Source organism: Scomber japonicus, chromosome 14, assembly GCF_027409825.1.
Source record: "Scomber japonicus isolate fScoJap1 chromosome 14, fScoJap1.pri, whole genome shotgun sequence".
NCBI lineage: Eukaryota > Metazoa > Chordata > Actinopteri > Scombriformes > Scombridae > Scomber > Scomber japonicus.
In genome coordinates, this window is record NC_070591.1 from 26,053,020 (window position 1) to 26,075,722 (window position 22,703).

Here is a 22,703-nt window from a genome sequence, read left to right on the forward strand (position 1 = left end):
CACAGTCTGAGCTGGACTGCAGCAACAATCCCATCACTTGTGAGGGGGAGAAAAGAAAAGAAAAAAGAATCCTCACACTAAGTCCAAAAAAACTCAAAGTTCATCAACTTCCAGCAGAGTTTCACATCTGTAAGTGAAAAGTGCTGCATCGAGCTTTGTGTGCAATTCACTGAAAGCTTTTCTTAAAAAAAAAAAAAAAAAAAAAAAAGCTTCCGACATCGTGTCACTGCAAAAAAAATCTGAGCGCGTCGTGCACCTCGGACATCTGATGGAGACGACGGGCTCCTCCAGCGCGGGGGAAGGAGGAGGGGGGGGGGGGGGTGATGGCAGATGACGCTTTTAAAAAACATCACGAGAGCATTTTAAAGAAGAGAGATAAAGCTAATAGAATCAACGAGAACACTGCCAAGGCAAGAGAACAGAGAGATTAAAAACACCCATGAATAAAAACACACACACACACACCTCTACTTAAACTCATGAGCTGTGGTCAGTGTGTTACTGGAAAACCTTCAGAGTGGCATCCTGCTCGTAGTTAATGGTACTGCATTAGAATTCACAACTGTTAAACACATTTATTTGTTTAATACATTCCATACACTGAAATTATTCATCATTCAATAGAAACCCCTAACACGCTGGCACAGGGGAACGTCTCAAATCTGCAAAATAAACATTATAAAACCATCATTTATTCTTCTTATTATAAAACTTTCTAATTACACATGCCCCGCATTTTCTCTTCTTAAAATACAATAAGTCTACAATAAGTATTAGTTGTGATTGTTCAAACATCCTCCCTCCAGTTCTTGGGAAAGATTTGTGTGTGTATATATGTGTGTGTGTGTGCGCGCGCGCTCCTTGTGTGTCCACACGGCTTATCCGTCTCCTCCTTATTGAAGCGTCAAAAAACATTTTAAAAACGATGTGTGGCGGCGGCGGTGGGAATCCTTGCGTGAATGTCAGCGGTGGTGTGATGAATCACTCCAGAACAGAAGGGGTGAGGAGGTGTTGGAGAGGCGGGATTAGAGGAGTACATGATGATGATGATGAGGATGATGATGATGAGGATGATGGGGGGGGTGACGCTGATTCTTAAAGTCTGTTTCACCAGCACTTTCTTTGCTCAGAGACTGACAGTTCATCTTCACCACCATCACCCCTCCCCTCCTCCTCCTCACCCCTCCAGCAGAGGTGTGTGGTTCTTCTTCTTCTTCCGGCCCGTCCTCCCTCCGGACTGCCTGAGCCTTCCTCAGGCTTCCTCCTGCTCTGGGAAGTTGAGGATCTTGCGGTGGGCTTGCCTCAGGTACTGCTGCTGTTTGAAGTAGACCTTAAACGCCCCCTTAATGGCCACGAAGGCGATGCCTCCCTGTAGAGAGAGAGAGAGAGAACAGTGTTGATGGGACGTTTAAATACACTGCAAAGCTTCTTTTTTTTTTTTTACCCCACTTATAGCTTAAAATAAAATCATTTCTGTGCTGACTCACACATACACCGACACCTACCATCCCATAATAAACTGCACAGTTGTCTATTGTCCAGCTATCACTACAGAGTATTATAGAGCACATTTCTATCTAACATTATGGTTGGTTCCTTCTGCATTGTAACAGCTCTTCTGTTCTTTTTTTAATTAGACTGAAGAATATTTATAGTTCATTTACTGTTTTAGAAAACATTTTTGGAGGTTCATTTTAGTTTTTTGTGTAATTAGAAAACAAATCCAAACTACTATTGAGATTAAACCTTACATACTGTTCAGGGTCATTTCAGCCACTTTTACATTAGATAACTGTAAAAACACCATATACACATTTCTTTTAGCTGGACTTTTCCCTATGTGACCCACAGTGTACAAAAATAGAAAAAAAATGCATCTTTTTTTTCTTTTACATTTTAATATGTGCAAATTTACATGTTTGGCCTATTTTTTTATTTTTTTTTTAAGTCAAAAATTAGCATTAAAACATGAATTCTTGATATTCTATAAAATGCTCTCCTGGACCATGATTGTGAATGTCTTTTTTCCATAAGATTAATCAAACATTTATCAATGACTGATGGGGACTTTATGAATGTGAATTGGTGTAGAGACTAATTATGAGTCAGAATATGAGCAGTATGTAAGGGTTAAAAATGCAGCTCATGATTCATTATCCACCTGGACTGGACAGCAGCATTGGTTAGTAAATGTCTTTAACCAGCAGGCTGGGTTGATGCCTCTGGACTGCTGAACTCTTTTGTTCTTCTCTGTATGACAGCTGAATGTAACGTTGCAGCTGCACTCCTCCTCTGTCCTCTTTCACTGGGCAGCAGCCTCTCTGTCAGTCAGACAGCTGAGAGGACGAGGACACGGTGTTCAGAGGTATCGGAGTAGTCGGGGTCACATGAGCCACTCTGGTTACCTTGCTGCCGTCACCGGTAGGTGTGCTGGTATGTAGGGGCTTCTCCACATACCAGCACGCCAGCTAAACTGGGATCATTTATTCTCCCATTCTGTGGTTCCTTCATTCACAAGACACGCTCGTGTATATATTTAGCTTTATGTTATATAAATGTGTGTGTGTGTGTGTGTGTGTGTGTGTGTGTGTGTGTGTGTGTGTGTGTGTGTCTGTCTGTCTGTCTGTGTGTGTGCACCCACCAGGATGGTCCTCTGCAGGTTTGAGTTGACGCTGCTGAACATGAGCTTTCCTACGATGGTGGCGATGGTGGGGAACACCAGCGCGCCGCACAGGATCCGGGTCGCTGACACATGGTCTGCTAGCGGGCTCGCCTCCGCCGGGATGCGGGGGACCGGGCATCCAATCCCTGCAGAGACACACAACACAGTTTCATTTAGTGACTGGATGAGCTGATCAATTCTAACAGAACCTCTCCTGCTGTTTTATGTTCATTCCAGAAAGTTGCACAGAGTTAGTGCGTACTACAATGACTCAAATCAATAAGCTGCTGCTGCTCATCACAAACAGTAGTGCAGAGTAACTAACACTGGATCCACTGTTTCACATCACAGCTGGTTGCAATAATAAAGCTTCTGACTCATTGTCTGGATCCATTTTCAAACTACCTCTGGCTTGAATGGATTTATGATATTATAAAACTGCTCTGCAGAGCAACTATTTGTTTATGCTTTTGAATATCTGTCTTGTTCATTTGACTGGATTCTCCAGCTGTGCAGGCTGCTGAAAACACTCAGCTGCTTCTTGTCACGTCGCCTCGCAGTGAAAAGGAAAAACTGAGTAAGATCAACATTTAAAAAAGAATATGAAGTGATTAATGTAACGTTTAAAGGAAAGATGAGCGTGTGGGTGCTGGGCGTGTCCTGACCTGGGAAGATGCTGTTGAGGATCTGCAGTTTGTTGGAGTACTTCCTCCACAGGCGCAGCACGTAATCCTCCCAGCGGATCATCTTACCCAGGATCAGCATGACGGGGATGGTGGGCAGGCCGATGAGCAGGAACAGAGGGTCGGCCCGCTCCATGACGTCCAGGCCCTCCTTATGGCCCACCACCTGGAGAGCAGAGGGGGACTGTTAGGAGTCAGGCTGATTCACTTTTAGAAAGAAGTAACGGGGGGGGCACAAAAAACGTCTGAGACCTGCATGACGGTGACAGCTCCGTAGGTGACGGCGGTCCAGTAGATGGAGCCCACCATGATGCCGGCGGCGGCGAAAGGGCCCGCCTTAGAGATGAGCCGGTCTGCCAGGTCCAGCACGTAAACCACGGGCCCTGAGGGAGACAGACGCACATTGTTAGGAACACGGCTTCCTTCTTATTGGCTTGTTTTGATAGAATCTGGGCACGAAAACTTTCCGTTAAAACAACGCTGGAATATGAACCTGAACGTCTCATCGCTCTCTGGAGGAAGTCACCATTACTAGCATGTTCCACTGTTATGTCAAAAAGTGAAGCTGGCAGGTGAAGTGACTCAGGAATTTACCAGCAACACTGGACCTGTGACCGCACCTTTTCCTTTAGTGGCTGCAGGCTGCTTACCATGAATCATGAGCGAGAGTGAAACAAGTGAAGACATACGGAAGCTCACGCTGAATAGACATGTGGTTAGGCCGTCCCTCCAGAGCACAAAGGAAAAATGATAACAATGCAGATGTGTGAAAACTAACTTCCTCCACACTAACCGTAAGAGCAGGTATGTTGGTGTAAACCGTAAGCAGCACCAGTAATAATAGGAAGATAATCATGTATTGCTGCACCATCTTGAGTGTTCTTTTATTACATGAGTAGTTTTTGGTAAGTTTATCCAGCAGTGTGGTGGAAAGTCTTCTGAGATTTACTCGCCAAACGGGAAATGTACCGAGCTTGATGGGTGTTAATTTCAGCGCCTGTATGCTTCACAGACAGGTTATACCCAGATTAAAAAGAACTGAGTGGAGGGCTCGTCAGCCATGTAATGAGGATTAATCTGGAGACCAAACTGGCCTTCGGAGCAGTTAAGTCCCTGTTTGACATCGGGAGCGGGGGACCTAAAAAAAAAAATTTAAAAAATACATTTGAAATAGTTAAAAAAAATAAATAAATTCTATGCTCTGGAATTCCAGGCTGACTCGAGGGAAATCATGCAATATTTACAGGAAGGCAACCTGATTTCCTCACTCAGACAGAGCCATCCGCATCCTATTAATAACCCAGCAGTCAGTGGGAGAGTAGAGTGTGCGAGTGAGTGTGTGTGTGTGTGTGTGTGTGTGTGTGTGTGGTGGTGGTGGTGGTGGGGTGGGGGGCACCACCACAGGGACTGAGCACAGAACACACCAGCGGGCCTCCGTGTGCTGCAGTGGAACCAACTTCCAGACTCCCATAAAGATCCACTGAGAGTCTGACTTCACCTTTTTGTTTTTTTTTACTGTAGTGGACACAAAATGTTCTGACAGAGGAGGAACATTTCTATAATTATTATTTTTGATGTAAATGTTCTCACTGGTGTGTAGTGGTTGGGGCATGGCTGGACAGGCTCATATCCAGCTATCAGGAGTGTTTGAGTGTTAAATTCAAATGAAATAAATAACTTTAATTGTTACTTATTTCTAATTTGCTTTTGTTTGCATTGAATGTCACAAAAACACTATTGCCGAAGCACCAAGAGTCAATGAATGTCAATTAAATAAATATATTTTATGTTATAGAGGAATACTTTCTGGAGCTTTTTAACCAGCAAAACTTCATATATCCACCAGAATCTAAATATTATCTGCAGTTAGAGCTGTTCAAACTCTTTTTCTTGATACACATGATCACGGTTTATCTGTCCACATATTTATAGAAGTGATTTAAAGGTCATCTGAGCCAGCTTTCTAAACGAATGCATCTCTCTGGAGATGAGTGACACGTTTTTAAAGCAGTGATTTTGACACATGTCCTGTCGGATTGAGAAAGGAGGCAGTGAAGTGGCGTTCAAAGTAGCTGAGTCATCGGTGGTTGTGAAAGTGGGACTTGGTTCAAGAACACTTTCCCCTCTGAGCTTGTCAGCAGCAGATTGATAAATATATTATCCTGTTCGTTTAACGCTACGGGGGCCGCTGTCGAGTAGGAACCGCGTTGTCCTTGTGAGAGCATGCAGAGAGACCATCGCTTAAACAAAAAAAAAAAAAAAAAAAAGGGTAAAGGCACCTGCTGCAGGTGGAGGAGGAGGAGGGAGGATTACTGGCAGAGCTGCAGATCCTTCTCCAAATCATCATTGAGGACGTGGACGGATTTAAAAACAAAAAACACACACCTGAGTGGCTTGGTTTTTCTGCAGAGGAAACTGAGGCGGTGAAACCAAACTGGAACATCTTTAAACGGACGTTTTCATGAGCCTACACATCTCGTGTAAAAACAGAAGCAGCTTCCGAAAATAATTTAGAGGCTCGCTGGTTATTTCAGGGGGTTGTGGGTTTCTTACAGTTTTGGACATAAGACAGACTTTATTGAGCTGTTTGTACAGTCCGGCCACCGTGAGACTGCTACACATAAGCACTTGCCACGAGTTAGTATACAATTCAGCCACTGTGAGAGGCTGAGGACATTTAGCTGTATACAAGCTCCCAGTTTAGACCGCACATCTAAAAAGGGTCTTTCTCTACCAGCCACTTGTTGAGGAAGAAACTCAGCAAGCAAGAAGCACTTTTTCTTTTTCTTTTTTTTAAAGCTACTTGACGCACAACAGAAACATCACACTTCTTTCTCAAGTAGTTATAAACACGGTGGCTCCGTCTCGTCCGCTGCCAGCCTTTTAGACGCTGCCCAGAGCGACGTTTTTACTGCACCTGCGTCTGCCGGCTCGATTGATCCCGGACCGCTCGAGTGCATTAATGTGGCATATTTTGATGACGGTGTTGGAATCTCTTCCGCTTTCTCCCTGCCTAAGCATTACACCATAGCGGGCTGGAGGGAACTGGGTCACCCCTTAATGGTCTTCTGGCAAGGATGGAGAGCTGAGCAATTCATTTCGGCGAAGGGAAGCAGATTCTGTAATTAAGATAATTAAAAAGGAGGGAGGTGAGGAGAAAGTAAAGGAGAGAGTGTGAGAGAGAGAGAGGGGGGAAAAGTGCAATTGCAGTTCCTCAGTGGTGGGCATGCATGCTGGCACGCTGCTCCAGCTGGCTTGTTTACTCTCTCTAGGCAGAGCGTCGGTGAAGGAGGAGCGGCAAGGACACGCCGTCCTCGGGAGTTATACTGCCAGTCAAATTAGCATGATAGGCTGGCTTTGGCTCTGCAGCAGGTGCTGGAGGGAATACGGCCAGGGGAGCATCGAGAAAAAAAAATGGGGGAAAAAAAAAATCTAGCCTGCTTTTTGTGGGTTGCGGTCTTTACTAGCTTCCGTGCCAGAATTCAGTGAAAACAATCAAAACCCGGGTTAATAGCGAAGGTGATCCGCGGCTCTAAATCGACCCCCAATCTGATGGGGCGGCATGTGGAGGTCCCCACCCACGAGCCGACCATGAGTAATGCCTGTCAAGCCTGCAAAAATGAACTGGCCTCAGCAGTAACCCTGAGAAATAACTACTGCGGCAGCGCTCCCCCCCCGTCTCTACCTGTCCACAGTTTAGCCTTTATCACCCAGACTGAAATCTAGTGTCACTGAGCAGTGAAATATTAGTCTGAGGGTAAATTAAAGCCGCTTTTAAAATACCACAGCCTGTGCAGCCAAGCCACCAAAAATTACACTCAAAAAGGAGGAAGATATTATCTGTGTTTAAACTTTTTTTTTTTTAGTAAGGAATGCAGAGCTGGAATAATGAACGGCAAAGACACACTGCAGCAATGATGCAGCAAAACAGACAATTCTCCTCTCCTCCTACTTTGAAGTGCACCATCGCCCAGCATATCCTGCAGCAGGGACTAGAACTCCTCTGATGGTAGAAAAACTATACAACACTATATAACCTTTAAATTTAAGGCTACACAGAATATAGAAGAAAGAAATACAAGTCTCTACTAATAATTCACTTGACCCTGACAGAATAACTTGCATATGTGGCATTCTAAAAAGGAGATTAAATGCATTACTGACACTTTATTTGCAAATGTGAGATAGTCCACGTCTGGTACATTCAGTGCCAGAAATGCAAAATTAGCAAATCAGCATGCAACGTCTGCATGCTGTGCTCTGCTGGGACGGATCGCGCCTGATGCACATCCTGCTCTGTATGGTCTAGAAACGTCACCGTCACCCGGCCGAGCTCTAATGATGCGTGAATGGGATGTTAAAAGTCATGAGGAAACACTGAAGGACAGCTGTGATTTCATGGATTCATCAGCAGAGCGGTGGCGTCACTCCGCTCTTCCCTTCTCTCCTCTTTTTGCTGCTCTGTTGGTCTTTGATGGAGCTGCTCGTTGCGTGACCCAATTTCACTCCTGCTCCCCTCTCTTTCTCTCTCTTCCAGACACATCCAGCATCTCTGCACGGCTCCCTCGCCACCTCTGTCTGACACTCGCTAATGGGATTAGGGAAAGAAAAAAAGAAAGACACTTTTCCCTGTAGATGAGCCTCTGAGGATGAGCCTCTTAGGTAAACTCAACAGACTCTCTGCATATCCGCTTCCTGTTCAGACACATTCAGCTGTTGTTTTCTTAATTTAAAAAAATAGGATGAATCTCTGAATCGTGGTTGATTAACAGACAAATCCTGCAACTAGATGTTATGATTTCCTCTATCCGTGACTGAAGTGATCACATGGCTTGATTAAGACGTTTAAAGTCAACAATCAAGCAAAGCTCCTAACAGTGCGCTGTCTGTCTAACAGGAACAGGAACATTAACAGGAAGTGGGAACAGGTGGCAATAAAGGTTAGCGCTCTCGCAGCTCTCTCCTAATCTCCAAGTATTACATCCTACCTCCTCAGCTCACTACCCCCTCTTTAGGGCTTACTAAATAAATCCCTCTTTTTTTCCCTTTTTTTTTAAACATAAGATAGATATCCCACTGATTCCCAACGGATCCCGCTGAACCTTACCAGGCCACCTCTCACTTAGAAAAATGCTAAACTGACAACAGGCAGCCAGTCGTGATGTGCAGCATCCTCCCACACATCTCCTCAGGCTGTCGACTAAACTGAAGAGAAACTAAAGAAAGTTACACACATCTGAATCTGAGGTATCACAGGCCTCTATAGAGAGATATATATATATAAAAAAATGTCTCAATAAAGGATGAGTGATGGTGTCAGAAAGCCTGCTGTATCATTCTCCGAGGGCACCATTACTCAGCAGATCAGCCGGAGTAAAGAGGAAGTTCCCCTTCAAAATAAACCACCGGCCCATCCATCACAGTGTTTTGTGCTGTTGGCGAAACCGCTGGAGCGTTGGAACAGTGAGTTTGGAGTGGGTGTGAGGAGCTGATGAGCTTTGGGGTAAACATTTTACCTTCTGAAGAAAAACTCCTCGCTGGCTGTTGTTAAAAAAAATAAAAAATAAAAAAGATAGAAAAAAAAGGGCTGCCAAGAATAACTAACCGCAAAATACATCATAACGATGTGCCGCACTGCAAGACAACACTGACACATTATGTCTACATGATGCATGACTTCAAACGCTGCTGTGAGTAACAGAGACTCAATTCATAATGTGTCTTAAAGCTGGAGCATGTGAGTGAGACGCTAACATTAGATAACACAAACATAGTCATGGAAAAAAAGAAGTCAAATAAGTGTTCTTGAACTCAACTAGAATTGATCTGGATTAAATTTTGCTCAAGTTTTCATAATTATTTGGTCTTCAATTAACTGAATATACATTAAAATCAAATGAATCCCTTTTTTAAACACAGTAATCTGTTTGGATTAATAAAACCACACGAGTAGGATGAATATGAAGTGCGGATTGTGAGAAATTTGTTCCAAAGTAGCATACAGTACTTCTTTTTACCATGTTGCTTGGCAACCGGTCAGGCATGGCTTCACCTCAATTTCATTGAACCACTCATGCTCCTTTGTGCTTCGGTATACATCGATTACATCCTACTGTGATTCTTTAGCTACACATCAAACACACTGTGTGTTAAGAGATGTGTGCGAAAGCTGTGAATGCACAATTCTTCATATACTTGATGGACCACCTCATCGTGACCTGGACACAACCATGTCATCTGTCCTCATTAGTTTAGATGCATCTATCACTAATTACGTTGTTTCTCAGTTTGTGAGACTTTTTAATGAATCATGTATTATCGCTGAACACGTCATCAGTTCAATGTGTTATGGAGGCCTATATGTCTGCTATAGAGGAGTATTTACATCTGTCAGTGAGGATTAATAAAGCAGTGACTAACAGTCCTATTGGGAAGTGTGAGCCAATCAACACAAACATTAAATTTAAAAAAAGAGCATGACAGACACATTCAAGTGCCAATAATCACTCTCACAGGTAGATACACACATATGTTGAATGAGGAGGAAGTGCCTAAAGAAGCCGTGCTGAACCTTCTGCTTATAGTGCCGACGTGAGTGACAGCACAGCCTTCATCCCTATAAATATACATGAACCTGTTTACCAGCAGAGCCAGGCCTCCTGCAGACTAACATTTTCTTAGGGCCAGCTACTGGCTCAAATTGCAACTTGTCTCTCTTTGGGGTTGAAATGGCCAGTGGCTGATGGGTAATCTGGAGACAGGTGTGCAGTATTAAACTTAATATGTGCAGGTTTTGACATTTGGCAGTGAGGATTTTATGAAGGAATAAAACCAACGTTATCGTCTGTGCTGTACCCACAGTGCCTACCTACCAGGTTCTGGCCAAATAAGCCCTGCTGTTGTTCACTAGATGAGTCATAGCTGGTGTTTGGGAACAACTGAAGCCCTCGTCATTCTGACGTGTTGGGATAATTGCGGTAGCCGCTTCTGTAAACTGCTGCTGGTCAATCAGCCAGGAGCTGATCCATACAACAAGTGAGAACCCTTCTGTTCCTCATCAGGCTGCAAGGAAATATTTACCCAGATCACCACAGAACCTATGCTGGCTCTGGAGTAAACAAACACAGCACTCAGGCAAGACAAACTGACTAGCTCTCAGAGCTTAGAGTACAGTTACAGGCAGCCACTATTATGAGTGCCCTCAGAGGAGCTTCAGCAGTCTATTTACATAGAAAGCTGCTCCATAATGCTGCTTCATTGTTGACAAGTGGTGGAAAATGAGAGTTGTCTGACATTTTGACAGTACAACTAATTAAATTCAGATTTATGAGTTGGAAACTTCTGGTAGTTTCTCAGTGCGTCTTAGTGCTTTACGACAACCAGCAGGAAGGCCATTTTTCACTCTTTTATAATACCAGATCCTAATTTTGCTAACTGTCACATAAAAAGGACCAGTGTGTAAGATTTAGGGGAACATATTAGCAGAAATGGAATATAATATTCATAAGTATATTTTAACTGGTGTATAATCACCTGAAACTAATAGTTGTTGTGTTTCCATTACCTTAGAATGAGCTCTTTATATGTACAGAGGGAGCTCTTCCACGGATGGAGCGGGTCCTCTTCCACAGAGACTGTCATGTTGCACCACCATGTTGTACAGTAGCCCAAAATGGACAAACCAAACACTGGCTCCAGAGAGAGCCTTTTGCACTTTTGCAAGATTAGGTTCTCGCACATGATTGAAAGGGGAGGGGAGGGGTATTCAGTTGGTTGCAATCTATAACCTCAACGCCAAATGCTACTAAGTCCTACAAACTAGTCCTTTAATAAACAGGAAAAACAATCTTAGTTGATGAATCTAGCTAAAGGTGTGCAGTCACGGTTTTACCTTGGAAATTCTCATTAAAAAGAATCTGTCCCCTTCACATTTCCACCAGCACAGAAACCTTGCTCTGAAATATGCTGATCAGTTACTAGAAGCTGAGCTAGTCCCTCTTCAAGGGCGTCTTGTTATTTCTAAGCCTCTGAGCTCATCTCGGCGGCTCTGCCTGTCTCCTGCGTGTGATGTAACCCACCCAGTTTGGGAAAGACGATGAGGTATTCTGCGTTGCATTGTGGGCAGGCCACGCGCGCCGTGCTGTTGCCCCGCTGCTTCTCGTCCACCCAGCGCTGCAGGCAGGCCTGGTGGACCCACTTGGTGGAGCCGCGGCAGCGACACGGACGCACCCACTCTGCTGTGCGGTCGTCCTCGTCTGTGGCAAAGCACACCCAGCAGCTCCTAAAACAAACAAACACACACACACAGGTAGGATGACGACAATGAAACAAACGCACCCTGATAACTAGAAAAAAATACTTAAATGAATGAATCTGACTTTTTATACTTAGATGAGAATTTGATGCTTTTGTGTTTTTGTGCTTGTTGGAGCAGATTTATTTAGAGTTCTTGTTGAGCAAAGTGTTGGTGAGGCCATTTTTCACCTTTCAGGGATTGATAATGATAACACCAGTGATAAAACTCTGTCAGATACACACATGAATCATTGTGAAATGATGCATGAAATCGGCCAAGATCAATACATGCAGCCTATAGGCAAACGCGCTGTGATGCTGACTGCTTGTCACGCATATCTGACGGCACTGCAGGAACGCCTTGATGCTGACTCTCGCTCAAACAAACAAGCCTTTCATCTTCCCATCTGGACACAAGGAAAGAATTTCACATCACAACTGCAGACACCACTTCGTCTTATCAAAACACAACACTTTTATGACCGATACATTCCAAATAGTGACGACCTTTTTACTGGTGAACTCGTTCTCTTGCTTTTCACCAAGTAGCTTTTCCTCTAATTTGAGCTTCATTCTTCCGACAGTGACTTTCAGGGCTGATCACATCGCTGGGCAAGCTTAAATTCACCAGAGAAATCTTGCGAAGGTGAACAAAATATTCTGAAAAACCACAGTTTGGGTGTGCAGTGAAAGCAGGAGGGAGGAAGGGAAGGAGGGTGCAGACAAACTGAGGAGACAGTCTCCCCTGTGTGTGACATCCAGACAAATGCTGCGTTCTGGCCTCAAGCCAAACCATATTTTAACACCCCCCCCTCTTCCTCCTCCTCCTCCTGCCCACAAGTATCCCAACACATCCTCCTACATTGTATCCTTCCACACACACTGAAAGACCTTCAGAGTAAATACTTCCTCCATTTAAAAAGGGGAGGTGGGAGGGTATGAGTCCACCTCCTCAAACTTGTGCCTCCTTCACAAAAAAATGGAGTCATTAGTATGTTCGGCCCGTCTGCTGCTACAGTCTTCCAATTAAATCGGCCCCTTCTTTTGTGAACAATACAACCCCCTACCACCCTCTTGATTTTCTTCTCTTCATGTCTGTCCAACATCTGGGGGGTAATGTGATACCCGAGTTCCCTGACCTTACCAAAGTACATCTCCAACTGTGACATTATATTGCTTTTCCATAATTAATCAGCAGTGTGCGGCTGGCTGGGAGGGTGGCCGCCCCCGTGTCTCTCTGCGTGTGGCTAACTTCAAGAATCTGGACCAGTGACATTCTTATTTTAGCTGCGAGCTGCCGGTGAAAGTAGTCGCAGGTTAGATGTGAATTATTGATTTGAAAAAGATCAGCGACACTGAGCCATCCTCCAAAACTATGACTCAGGGATTCTATCAGCGCTCATGAAACAAGTGCTTTTTCTCTTTTTTTGTGTGTGTGTGATTATTGCTGAAATGAAAAAACACTGTCCTTTAAGCCTCGTTCACATTGGGTTTACTCTGAGCTGCTACCTGCTGCTGGGAGGATATGCTGTCGACCCGTTTGCCGGCCTATCCCTCTGTGACATTTACGTTCTCATTTTCATAATTACACTGAACCCTGAACAGTTGGCATTTCGCTGGATGAATGAAACAATGATTAGTGTGCACACACCTCCTATAAACCCCTGGCATAAATTCAGCGAGGAGAGGCGGACTGTAATAGAGATGATTGTTTTTCTTCTCATGCTGCGATTATGTACAGTTTGGGTGTTTGTCACATTTGTGCTAGTGATTTTTAACAAAAGCTGGCAGATAAATATAAATTAAATCTAGGAAATAGTATGCATACATCATCACCTTCATAGTTAAACTAGACTCAAGACAGGTTGAGAGGTATTAAAACGGGACACAATCTCTTCTCTCAAGTTTTCATACTTCAGCTAAGTCTTAACTGCTCTACACTTCACTGTTTCCTGCTGTTACAGACAGGTATGCCTGGAATGGAGGAAACCTGCAGCCTTTTTACTGTCTATAGGAAGTAGGAAATGTTTCTTACCACATCACGAATGGTAGAAATATCCAACTATGGTATCAGCTGTTCAGTTATTATTGCTACACCCATGCCCAGAATGAAGCCACCACCCTATGAATGCATCTGCAATACAGTGGTCTGGTTCTTCACCTGTTTCACTCACATGTTGCTTTACATTGAAATCTATAGAGACTGTGAGGACGATATGAACATGTATAGATACCTGTGATGTCATCCATAGTTTTTTTTTTTTTTTTAATATAAAGGTGATGGTTTAAATCTAAAATGTATATTTTACTGCTGTTCAACTCCAGGGCTCATTGTGAAAGAGACATTCAGCCAATGAGAGGAAACATGCCCATAAAAAGGCTTTTTTTTTTCTTTTTTTAAATGGAAGACTAATTTTTTTGCTTTTTTAGAGAGGTTGGTGACTTTTCTAAGTAGCACTTTCACATTGGCTTCAGCATTTATTCAGTAGTTGACTCAATGAATCCCCATAGAGCTACATGTATATTTCAACCTTCCTCCTCCTGCGATTGAATAATGTATGTCAAATCTCTGGCCGCTCTGTCATCATCGTCCTGAGGTCTAGGTGTGCTCTGTTACTTGGGGGGCCAGTGGGGTGTTGAGGGTGAATGGGGGGGGGGGGGGGGTCCCCCTCTGTGAAAGACTGTAGATGGCCGACTTGGATTATTTGCTCAGGTTGCTGCCTGTCCGGCTGCGATGGATGATTTTCCAATACTCCCCCGGTGCTGAATAAAACATGACGATGCAGGAGAGGAGCCTTCGGGGTCGGGGCGCTCGGGTGACACACGGACGGGCGACTTGGTGGTGAATCTGAGTGTGACGGGAAACATTAACCCCCTCCATTCACGCTCCTGTCTACTGTCCTCGCAGGGTCCGCCCCGTAACCGCCCGCCTCCTCTGTGCATCTGTCAGCTGTGTGAACCTGCAGCGTGCACAAAGCTGTTTGTGATGATTCAGTTATCACCATCTACTGCCCTGTGAACAGAGTGCAGATGAGCTTTGGCGCTTACACAAAAAGGCTGGAAAAAGGTCCCCGCGTCGTACGTTTGGGGGCTTTTTTAGACATTTGGGAGATTGATACTGAGGCGGTGTTAGAACATGAGGACGAAGAACAGTGGACAGACGTCTCTGCAGCATCACAACGGTGTAGAACAAAACCCGGCGCTCCCTTAGAGTCGCCGGCTCCTGTTCCTGTAACCTGGCCCCGCAGCATGACAGGATCTAATACAACACCGTCGAAACGCTATCCTCTGTGTGAAACCTTAATCTCCAACTCACTGTCGCCTCAACCCTGTTTAACACAACTCTTGTCTTGATAAGTCTATGCTGCTGCTACAAAACGAATGCCTGCATAAAGAACTCTAGTGCAAATTGATTTGACTTGTAAACTCAAAACAATGGTAGTAATAAAACTCACTTTAATCATAAATCCAGATATAGTAACATATTCATGAAAGGTGCAACTCCAGCTGCCACCTCTCCCCTTCACTGCTTTAAACATCTGGAAGGTTTCCATGAAAACGTCCTTCAAGAAAATGAGATCTGAGCAGCGGTTATGGAAGGTGACCCGCCACCTCAAAAGCTTATTTACACATGGAACAGGCAAACCCGAGTGGGACTTTGCCATTTCCACAGTGAGCTTTAATCCACCTAATGCTGACCGACTGCTTTGAAACTTCAAGGGCAGGTGAGCGGAGGTGTATTATCCTTTTTTTTTACTTCAGTTATTTTGAGAAAAACCTTCAAGCTACCGGGATCAAAAGAGCGGGCAGCGGTGAAGGACTGTGGGCCGACATCACGGATCCCACCTTGGCTGCGGATTTCATTTTAACAGTCAGAGAGAGTGCAGACAGGTTGGGTACTGAACTTGATAGTTTTAAGGGTACCAACTGATTTATGTTGGTAATACCCAGTACCTATTCACGTTAGAGCGATCAGAGCCAAATTTCGGTACCTTGAGAGCAGGTTTTGCTGATGAGATTACTTATGAGCATTTAGAAAAATAACTCCTAGTTTCATGCTTATTGCTGGTGTGTCTCTCTCTGGGTGAGAGAATACACGTTAAAAGAGAGAGAGAGAGAGAGAGAGAGAGAGAGAGACAGAGAGACAGAGAGACAGAGACAGAGACAGAGAGAGAGAGAGAGAGAGAGAGAGAGACTGTGTTACCGCTGCCCAGTCCAACACAGTCAGGGTGATGCCGAACTAAAAAAAAGGTTGCTTACACTTTTCCAAACAAGATGGTAGAGACACTGCTGCAATATTTGTGATGTGAAATGCAAAGTGAGCCAAGGGAAACATCTGGTTCACTGCTACAGTAGTTTGTTTTATAGTGTAAGGAGTAAATACCTTTATTTGTTATTTAAATATTTTAACCGTGTCCATTGCTCATTTGTTTGTTTGTTTTTTTTAAATTTAAATACCTCCTTTTTTCCCCAACCACACAAGTGAGTAACCTCGCCGCTACGACTCCCAGATGTTGGGAATGATATCACGTGTGCTTCCTCTGAGACACAGACGACAACGTTCTCACGCTGCGCTCTGTTGACTGTGACAGACTGGAGGTTGTAGCGATGGATTTGGGAGGGTTTTTTTTTTTCTTTTACTGGTGATGTGTTACAACAACATGCTTTAAATAAATAACACTGCTGACATTGAGAAGTTTGGACTTTTTTTTTTTAACAACTGAAATGACATTTTCCTGTTTCATGCTATTACAGAGAGAGTCAAACACCCCCCCCCCCCCCCCCCAAAAAAAAAAAAAAAATCTGTGAGTTCCTGTACTGACTTTCAGGTTCCTGTACTATATGTGTTCAATGTGAGCGGTTCCCGTTCTGCATCATAAAGACTCAGACAGAGGAAAGCAGGGTCTGGGGGTGGTGGGCTCTACAGGAATACAGGACGGTGCTGTGATTGACACTTGTGTACAAAGATGAGTGTGACAGCGTCGCTTCTTTCACATCGTCTCACAAGTCAGGCTTCCCGTTCTTAAAAGGAGCGCATAAGCCACCCCACAAAAGGTTCCTTTCACTCGGCGGGGGTCACATGACTGTGGGAAAACTGGAGGTTCCTCGGCACAAAAGGCGGAGCACAAGAACACCAGATTCTGGCCTGCAAAGATCTGAAAGGAAGGTTAAGGCCTGAGGGGGCTTCTCCGTGTCGAACTGCTTCTACTTGATAACAAACTAGTCTTGTCCAAGTCAGTTAAACAACACCCCGGGGTGTTTGCCACCCTGGAGGAGTATCTTATCCAATTACCGGAGTGTAAGTCAGCGAGTGTCAGCCGCTGGTTAAATTAGTCTTTGGCAGATAAACTGGTGACTGTCAACTGCCAGACCAACTGACAGGGTGACATTTTTATAGTCTCGGGCGTTTTTCCACGAGGTCGACAAAAATAACAGGGTGTCCTTACAATGTTGTGCAATCGAATACAGAAACAGCAACTCCAAACTCAAAAATAACCAGATCTGAATAAACACCTTGTTGGCAGTCTACACAAAAACATTTCAGCACTTATTTCATGTATTTAAAACATTATACAATAGTTTACATTCTACTTTAAATTCAAGAAGCCGATTCAGGATGTGTTGATGTTGTTTATCAGTCATTAACAGGTAAGTAAAGTTTGTCCAGAGTCAACTAACACAGGAGCCTCCAGCTTGTATTACAGCTTCAGGCGAACCCAAAACAAATGTGTGTACTTGTCCAAGCAGCAGTATCAGCGCTGTGACCTTTGTGTCGCTTTAACACGAACACATTCAGGTAAAAGGCTTTTGTTTGTGCTCTGATTGGCCCACAAACAGCTGGCTTCAAAAGTGAAGAAGAATATGATGAGCGGTGGATAAAAGTCGACTGATTCAAAGCTTTATTTCTTATAGAAGTCATGAGATTCACATCGGCTCACGTTTCATAGTTCACATGTTTGTGTTTATCTTAAGATTTCTATGTGCAGTTTGAAAACATGCACAAAGTGAAGAGTGTGAGGGGTCAGATGGCACTGAGAAGAGTTTGACACTCAAAAAATGAACAGGACGGCCTTCAGTTAGAGGAGCCCGGTGGGGTTATGTTTGTTTACAGTGTTTTTCACCAAAATACAACAGCTGTTTCTTCTTATTCTGAAAGGAGCCCAGAGGAACAGTGCCAGGCTTTGAAACAATTTGACATAGTGGCCAAACTGTGTAATTACAACATCATGTGACGCTGTTTTCCCCATAGACTTAAACAGTGAGAGAGACGTATGTAAATCAGCAGATACATTTTTCTGAGCATCGTAAATCCCACAAAATTACTTGTTTTACTATCAGAATTCAATCAGTTTGATCTGATCCAGAAGACCCGAGCGTTTAGATTGTTTTATCCTCTTTCCAGTTAGCTGAAGGGCTACATAGGAAGTAGGCGGCTCCACCAGCTGAAGTCACTGGTGCACACTGTGCTGCAGGTTGTAAAGCAATGATAGGTGAACTCCTGACCGGCTATTGATTTACTTTGAGAATAAGTCCAATTACCTAAAACGATAGGTGGTAGATAAATTACTAAATCACACATAGGTCACTCAGTAAGAAGCGATAACCAATAACTTGCTGCATGTTATCTTGAAAAATAAAATAAAACATTAAAACAGCTTAAAGTGACACACAGCTGAACTCTAAGCTCTTATTCATATATTTCATATTTAACAGGTAAATTAAAACTATAACTGTGGATTTGTTAGGATTGAAGAGATAAAAACATTGACACCACCTTATACCAAAAATTTCAACAGATCATTACTACAGAGCTCAACCGTGACTTCTGACTTGTGTCAATCATTCAGCCCTTATGTTTGTCCTCACAGCACATTTATAAACTCGTTCGTGCAGGCAGCGACACGTTCAGCAATCTGGGCACCAAACAAGACAAGAATAAAAGGAGGAGGTTGTGTGAGGGCCATTGAAAGGGTCAGACGGGACTTACAAATGTGTCCCCCTCACACATCTATCTGAAACGCTGCATTGCAGGGGCAGCTGGCTGCTTGTGGCGGGCCCAGATAAGAGCCTGTGGAGCCTCATGTTTGCCTGCGATAGAGGCCGGGTGGCACAACTGTCTAGGGGCGAGAGGACATGACATCTTCCTGCTATCTGCTCCTCAAACAGCGTCAGGGTTGTTGCCTCTGCCGCGCAGCACGCAGTCGAAGAACGTTTCACAAAGGCTCCCGTGCCCTTCCTTTTCTTTTCTGCTACTGGACCATGTTCTTGGGAAATGGTTTCAAAGTCCAAAGTTCAATATTGACACAAAGTGCTGCGTCAAATGCCTACAAACGCCTTTTAGTCCGCTCTGTAAAAAGCTATCGAATGCCAGGGACTATTTTGAGGGAAACGGCACACCGACGTGCTTGAAACAAATGTTGAAGCATACACGAGATGGAAAATTCTGGTCAGACGTGGAGCGTGATGATGCTCGGAAAGCAGACACCATGGTTTTGTTTGACCTAGAAACAGCTAACGAATCTAAGAACATTTGGTATATTATAACTACACACAAAATAAAGGTGAGCAGAAATTAGCCTGAGGTTAAAGGAATGCAGCCTCTTTACTTGGAAGACACTTAAATTAGAGATGCTGAAAGCCCAAAAAACACTAAACTTATTATCGACCACCTGCCGATCTGATCATAATGATTATCTGATTTCAATTACTCATCTCCACAATATTAAGGAGAAGCAATGAGTTGTTTTGTGGAGTTTTGGACTACTACTAACACTGTGGAGTGATATTTTATGTGTGTGTGTGTGTGTCCCTGTTTTGTTTGCGTCCTTGTGCACAAGACAAAATCCTTCATGCCAATGTCAATGCTAACAAGGGCAGGGAAAAAGAACACTGCTGGAGAGTAAACACGGACGTATTTTATAGGCCTGGGACAATCTACTTATCTCCCAGTTAGATACTATCATGATTCCTGGTTGCTGATTCAATTCAGAGTCGATTCTCAATTGAATGAATACAAATAGGGGGCACATTTCAGTTTGGTCTTGTATTTAGCACAGTTTGACCATCACGTGAAGCTATCCACCTTTTTTCGGTCGTACAAACCGAAGCTTAAACGCAAAATCCTTCAGACAGCAGACCAACCCCAACAGTCAACAGTAGTAAATCATTTTTGTCATACACAGTTATGAGCTGGCCTCAATCGCACTGCACTCAAGATGTCAAGTATGGCTGATCAGTGCGACAAGATATTACATGACATCACACACTAAAGCCTTTTGTTAAATTATTTTATTAGATTAGATTAGATTCTTAAATTGTGTTTTATCACTGTGAAAATATGCATTCCTATTTCCTTATAGAGCAGCATGAACAAGAAGCTACATGACAAAGTGAAAAACAACAGTGGAAATGTTCACAGCTGAACTGATGAAGGACTTCAAACACAAATGCACAATAATGCTGCTCGGAGTGTGAATTCAACAGGGATTACCTGCCGAGTATCACAAAGAATGAAAATGAGCAACCTTTCAGACATTCATCTCATGCTGCAGTGTGCTGTCTGGACTTCACGTCTAATGTGACCAACATGATAAACTACACTTAGATCAAGGTTCAGGACTGCTCACTGCCTCAGAGGAGCTGCAGAGTTTCTGACTGTATGCTTTGACATCCCTGAAACCTAATGAGAGGAGGATCCTATGTGTTTTTAGCCCTGCAACTACCCTGATAATCATATCATTGTTAAGTCATTTTTTAAGCAAAAATGGGAAGAAATGCAACCTTTAGTTTTTCAGATGTGACGATTTTATGCTTTTTTGTCATAAAAGACAGAAAACACAGAATATCTTTGGGTTTTGAACTGCTGTCCTTGGGCTGGAGGGGGATTGAGAAAATAATTGGCAGATTATGTGATTACAGCCCTACATAGCTGATAAATTAGTTTAAAAAAAAAATCCCACCTGTCACAATAGATTCTCCCTCTAAATAACCATCAAACTTCTCAGTATCGCATGCTGCTTTCTGCCACGCAAAACTGTCCTGAGTGCTGCTATCCTACATTTCAATGTCAGGAGAAATTACCTTCTCATGTCAGCTGTGCAACAGTTCAGCAGCATGACGCAAAGCTGAACACGCTTGATTAAATGTACATCACAAAAAGCGTTTGGTCTTTTTTAAAGACATTTGGGAGATTGATACTGAGGCGGTGTTAGAACATGGGGATGAAGAACAGTGAGGATGAAGAACAGTGGACAGACGTCTCCGCAGCATCACAACGATGTAGAACAAAACCCAGCGCTCCCTTAAAGTCGCCGGCTCCTGTTCTCTTCTACGTTGTTTCTAGATAAGCCATGTTTGTTGCCTTTGTACACTCTTCCTCCATGATGCTGGTTGCTTGCACGATAAATTCGTGCCAATGATGACGCATTTTGTAATCAAGTTTGAGGTGTCGGAAGCTAAAACACACATTTGAGAGAACAAAAACACTCACAGCGCAAAATATTCTGTTTAGTTTCTCTCATTATCGTCACATTCTTACCTCGTGACACATATGAAACTTGCTCATACTTCCTCTCTTATAACTTTTCCAAATATGTCAGCAACTTCAGAAATTATTCAAATCAGTATACTAAATATAATTTTACCTTGTGTACAAATCTGTGTAGTGACACTAACTCTGTCCATACACCCAGTTCAGGCATCTTATCAACTAATTAAGGAGTTAAGTTTTGGCTATCCTCTGCACACGTGTGTTAAAATAGAAATTGTAGTCAGTCTCCTATGTAACAGAAGATAAGCAACAGTTCATTCTTTCTGTGCCATAATCATTGTTAACTATGAACGTGACAAGTTGAGAAATGTTACTGAATACAGCGTGTCTCCTGGTGTGAGGGTCAATATTTAACAGGCCAAATATTTGGGGGAAAAGTGGAAGTTGACACATATGACCTTTAGTTCGTTTTACGGGTAACAAGGTCAGTGTCACTTTAACTACACAACATTAAACTGAATAATTTCAAAGTAAAATGCAGGCGTTTAAGTTACGTAACGCAGCAACTTGTTATAGCTTTTTAGTGACAGTAGCTAGTGGAGGACGTCCTGTAGACACACTGCAAGAATACACTGGTTAACATTAATGATATCCAATGCAGAGTTTAAAAACAATAGTCGGCATAACATATATTTAAGTTGACATGTTTCTGATATTTTTCACTAAAACGAAGCTAACTTTCCTTCATTTCTGTCAGCGGTCGTGATTTTACGTGAGGGTACGTAGCTGTAGCTGTCATTAGCATGTTAGCCATAAACTTGAACTCACCTGTCCAAATTCTGCTGCATGACCACCGCACCCTCTTCAGCCATTATCGTGGAGAAGCACCAAAAAAATCAGAAATGCTGTCTTGTTAGGAGAGCAGACTGCTTGCTTTACAGATAAAACATTAAATACGGCGTGCCTTGTTAATTCGCTGCAGCTGCTGTTGGCTGTTTAATCACTTGCTAGCTAGCTGCTAGCTACGTAGGCCTTTTGTGATGATACGGCACGTTAGCTGCAAAGGAGCCAATGATTAAGAATAAAACTATTCCTTCGCGGGCATGGCAGTCTAAATAACAGCTATCTATTCAAGTAAAAATCCTCTTTACATCGGCTACGGACTCGTCTGTCACTAATATTATAGCATCGCCGTGACCGCTTGACTCCATTGACTGGCTTGTCTCTGAGGTAACGCAAAATAGAACGGCTGTGCGTAGTTACGTCATCAAAACAAAGGGACATCACCGCAAAGGGACATGGGAAGTGTAGTTTCGCGAGCTTTCCCTCCCACATATGGTCAGAAATATCAATTTAATGTCCTGAATCCACTCACGACACATCTGCAAGGATAGGCTAAGGCTTGTTTTGGAGAGACAATCATCATGAAGATGCACATATGGCTGCAGAACACGTCTTCTCATTGTGGTAAACCCACACCGTCTATCAAAGTTGCTTTTCCATTAGGATATAAATATCATGCTTTCTTGCAAAACTGATGTCAACAACTATTTCTATAACTTAATAATATCCA

General features: G+C 43.3%; 1 protein-coding gene across 2 annotated transcripts; it reads right to left on the reverse strand.

The window, feature by feature from the left end:
* Nucleotides 1-191: 191 nt before the first annotated feature.
* Nucleotides 192-22,352, reverse strand: marchf5 (membrane-associated ring finger (C3HC4) 5). 2 transcript variants are annotated; one of them, XM_053332461.1, is made up of 6 exons: nt 21,959-22,352; nt 11,424-11,626; nt 3,598-3,728; nt 3,328-3,511; nt 2,642-2,808; nt 192-1,369 (listed from the first exon to the last, which is right to left on the reverse strand). In XM_053332461.1, exons 1-6 carry the CDS (start codon nt 22,000-22,002, stop codon nt 1,253-1,255), a joined length of 846 nt encoding a protein of 281 aa, XP_053188436.1. In that variant the 5' UTR covers nt 22,003-22,352; the 3' UTR covers nt 192-1,252. The 2 variants fall into 2 exon arrangements, with proteins under 2 accessions (XP_053188436.1, XP_053188435.1); XM_053332460.1 differs by lacking the exon at nt 21,959-22,352 and adding an exon at nt 18,629-18,842.
* Between the last annotated feature and the right edge of the window lie 351 nt (nt 22,353-22,703).

Bases quoted from the DNA above. Each gene is read 5' to 3' on its own strand.
- marchf5 (XM_053332460.1), bottom strand. From the start codon at position 18,723: ATGAGGCTCCACAGGCTCTTATCTGGGCCCGCCACAAGCAGCCAGCTG. The intron at 3,729-11,423 runs GTGGGTTACATC...TGTCTCCCTCAG, and splicing joins CATCGTCTTTCCCAAACTGG to GGCCCGTGGTTTACGTGCTG. The intron at 3,512-3,597 runs GTCTCAGACGTT...TCTGCTCTCCAG, and splicing joins GAGCTGTCACCGTCATGCAG to GTGGTGGGCCATAAGGAGGG.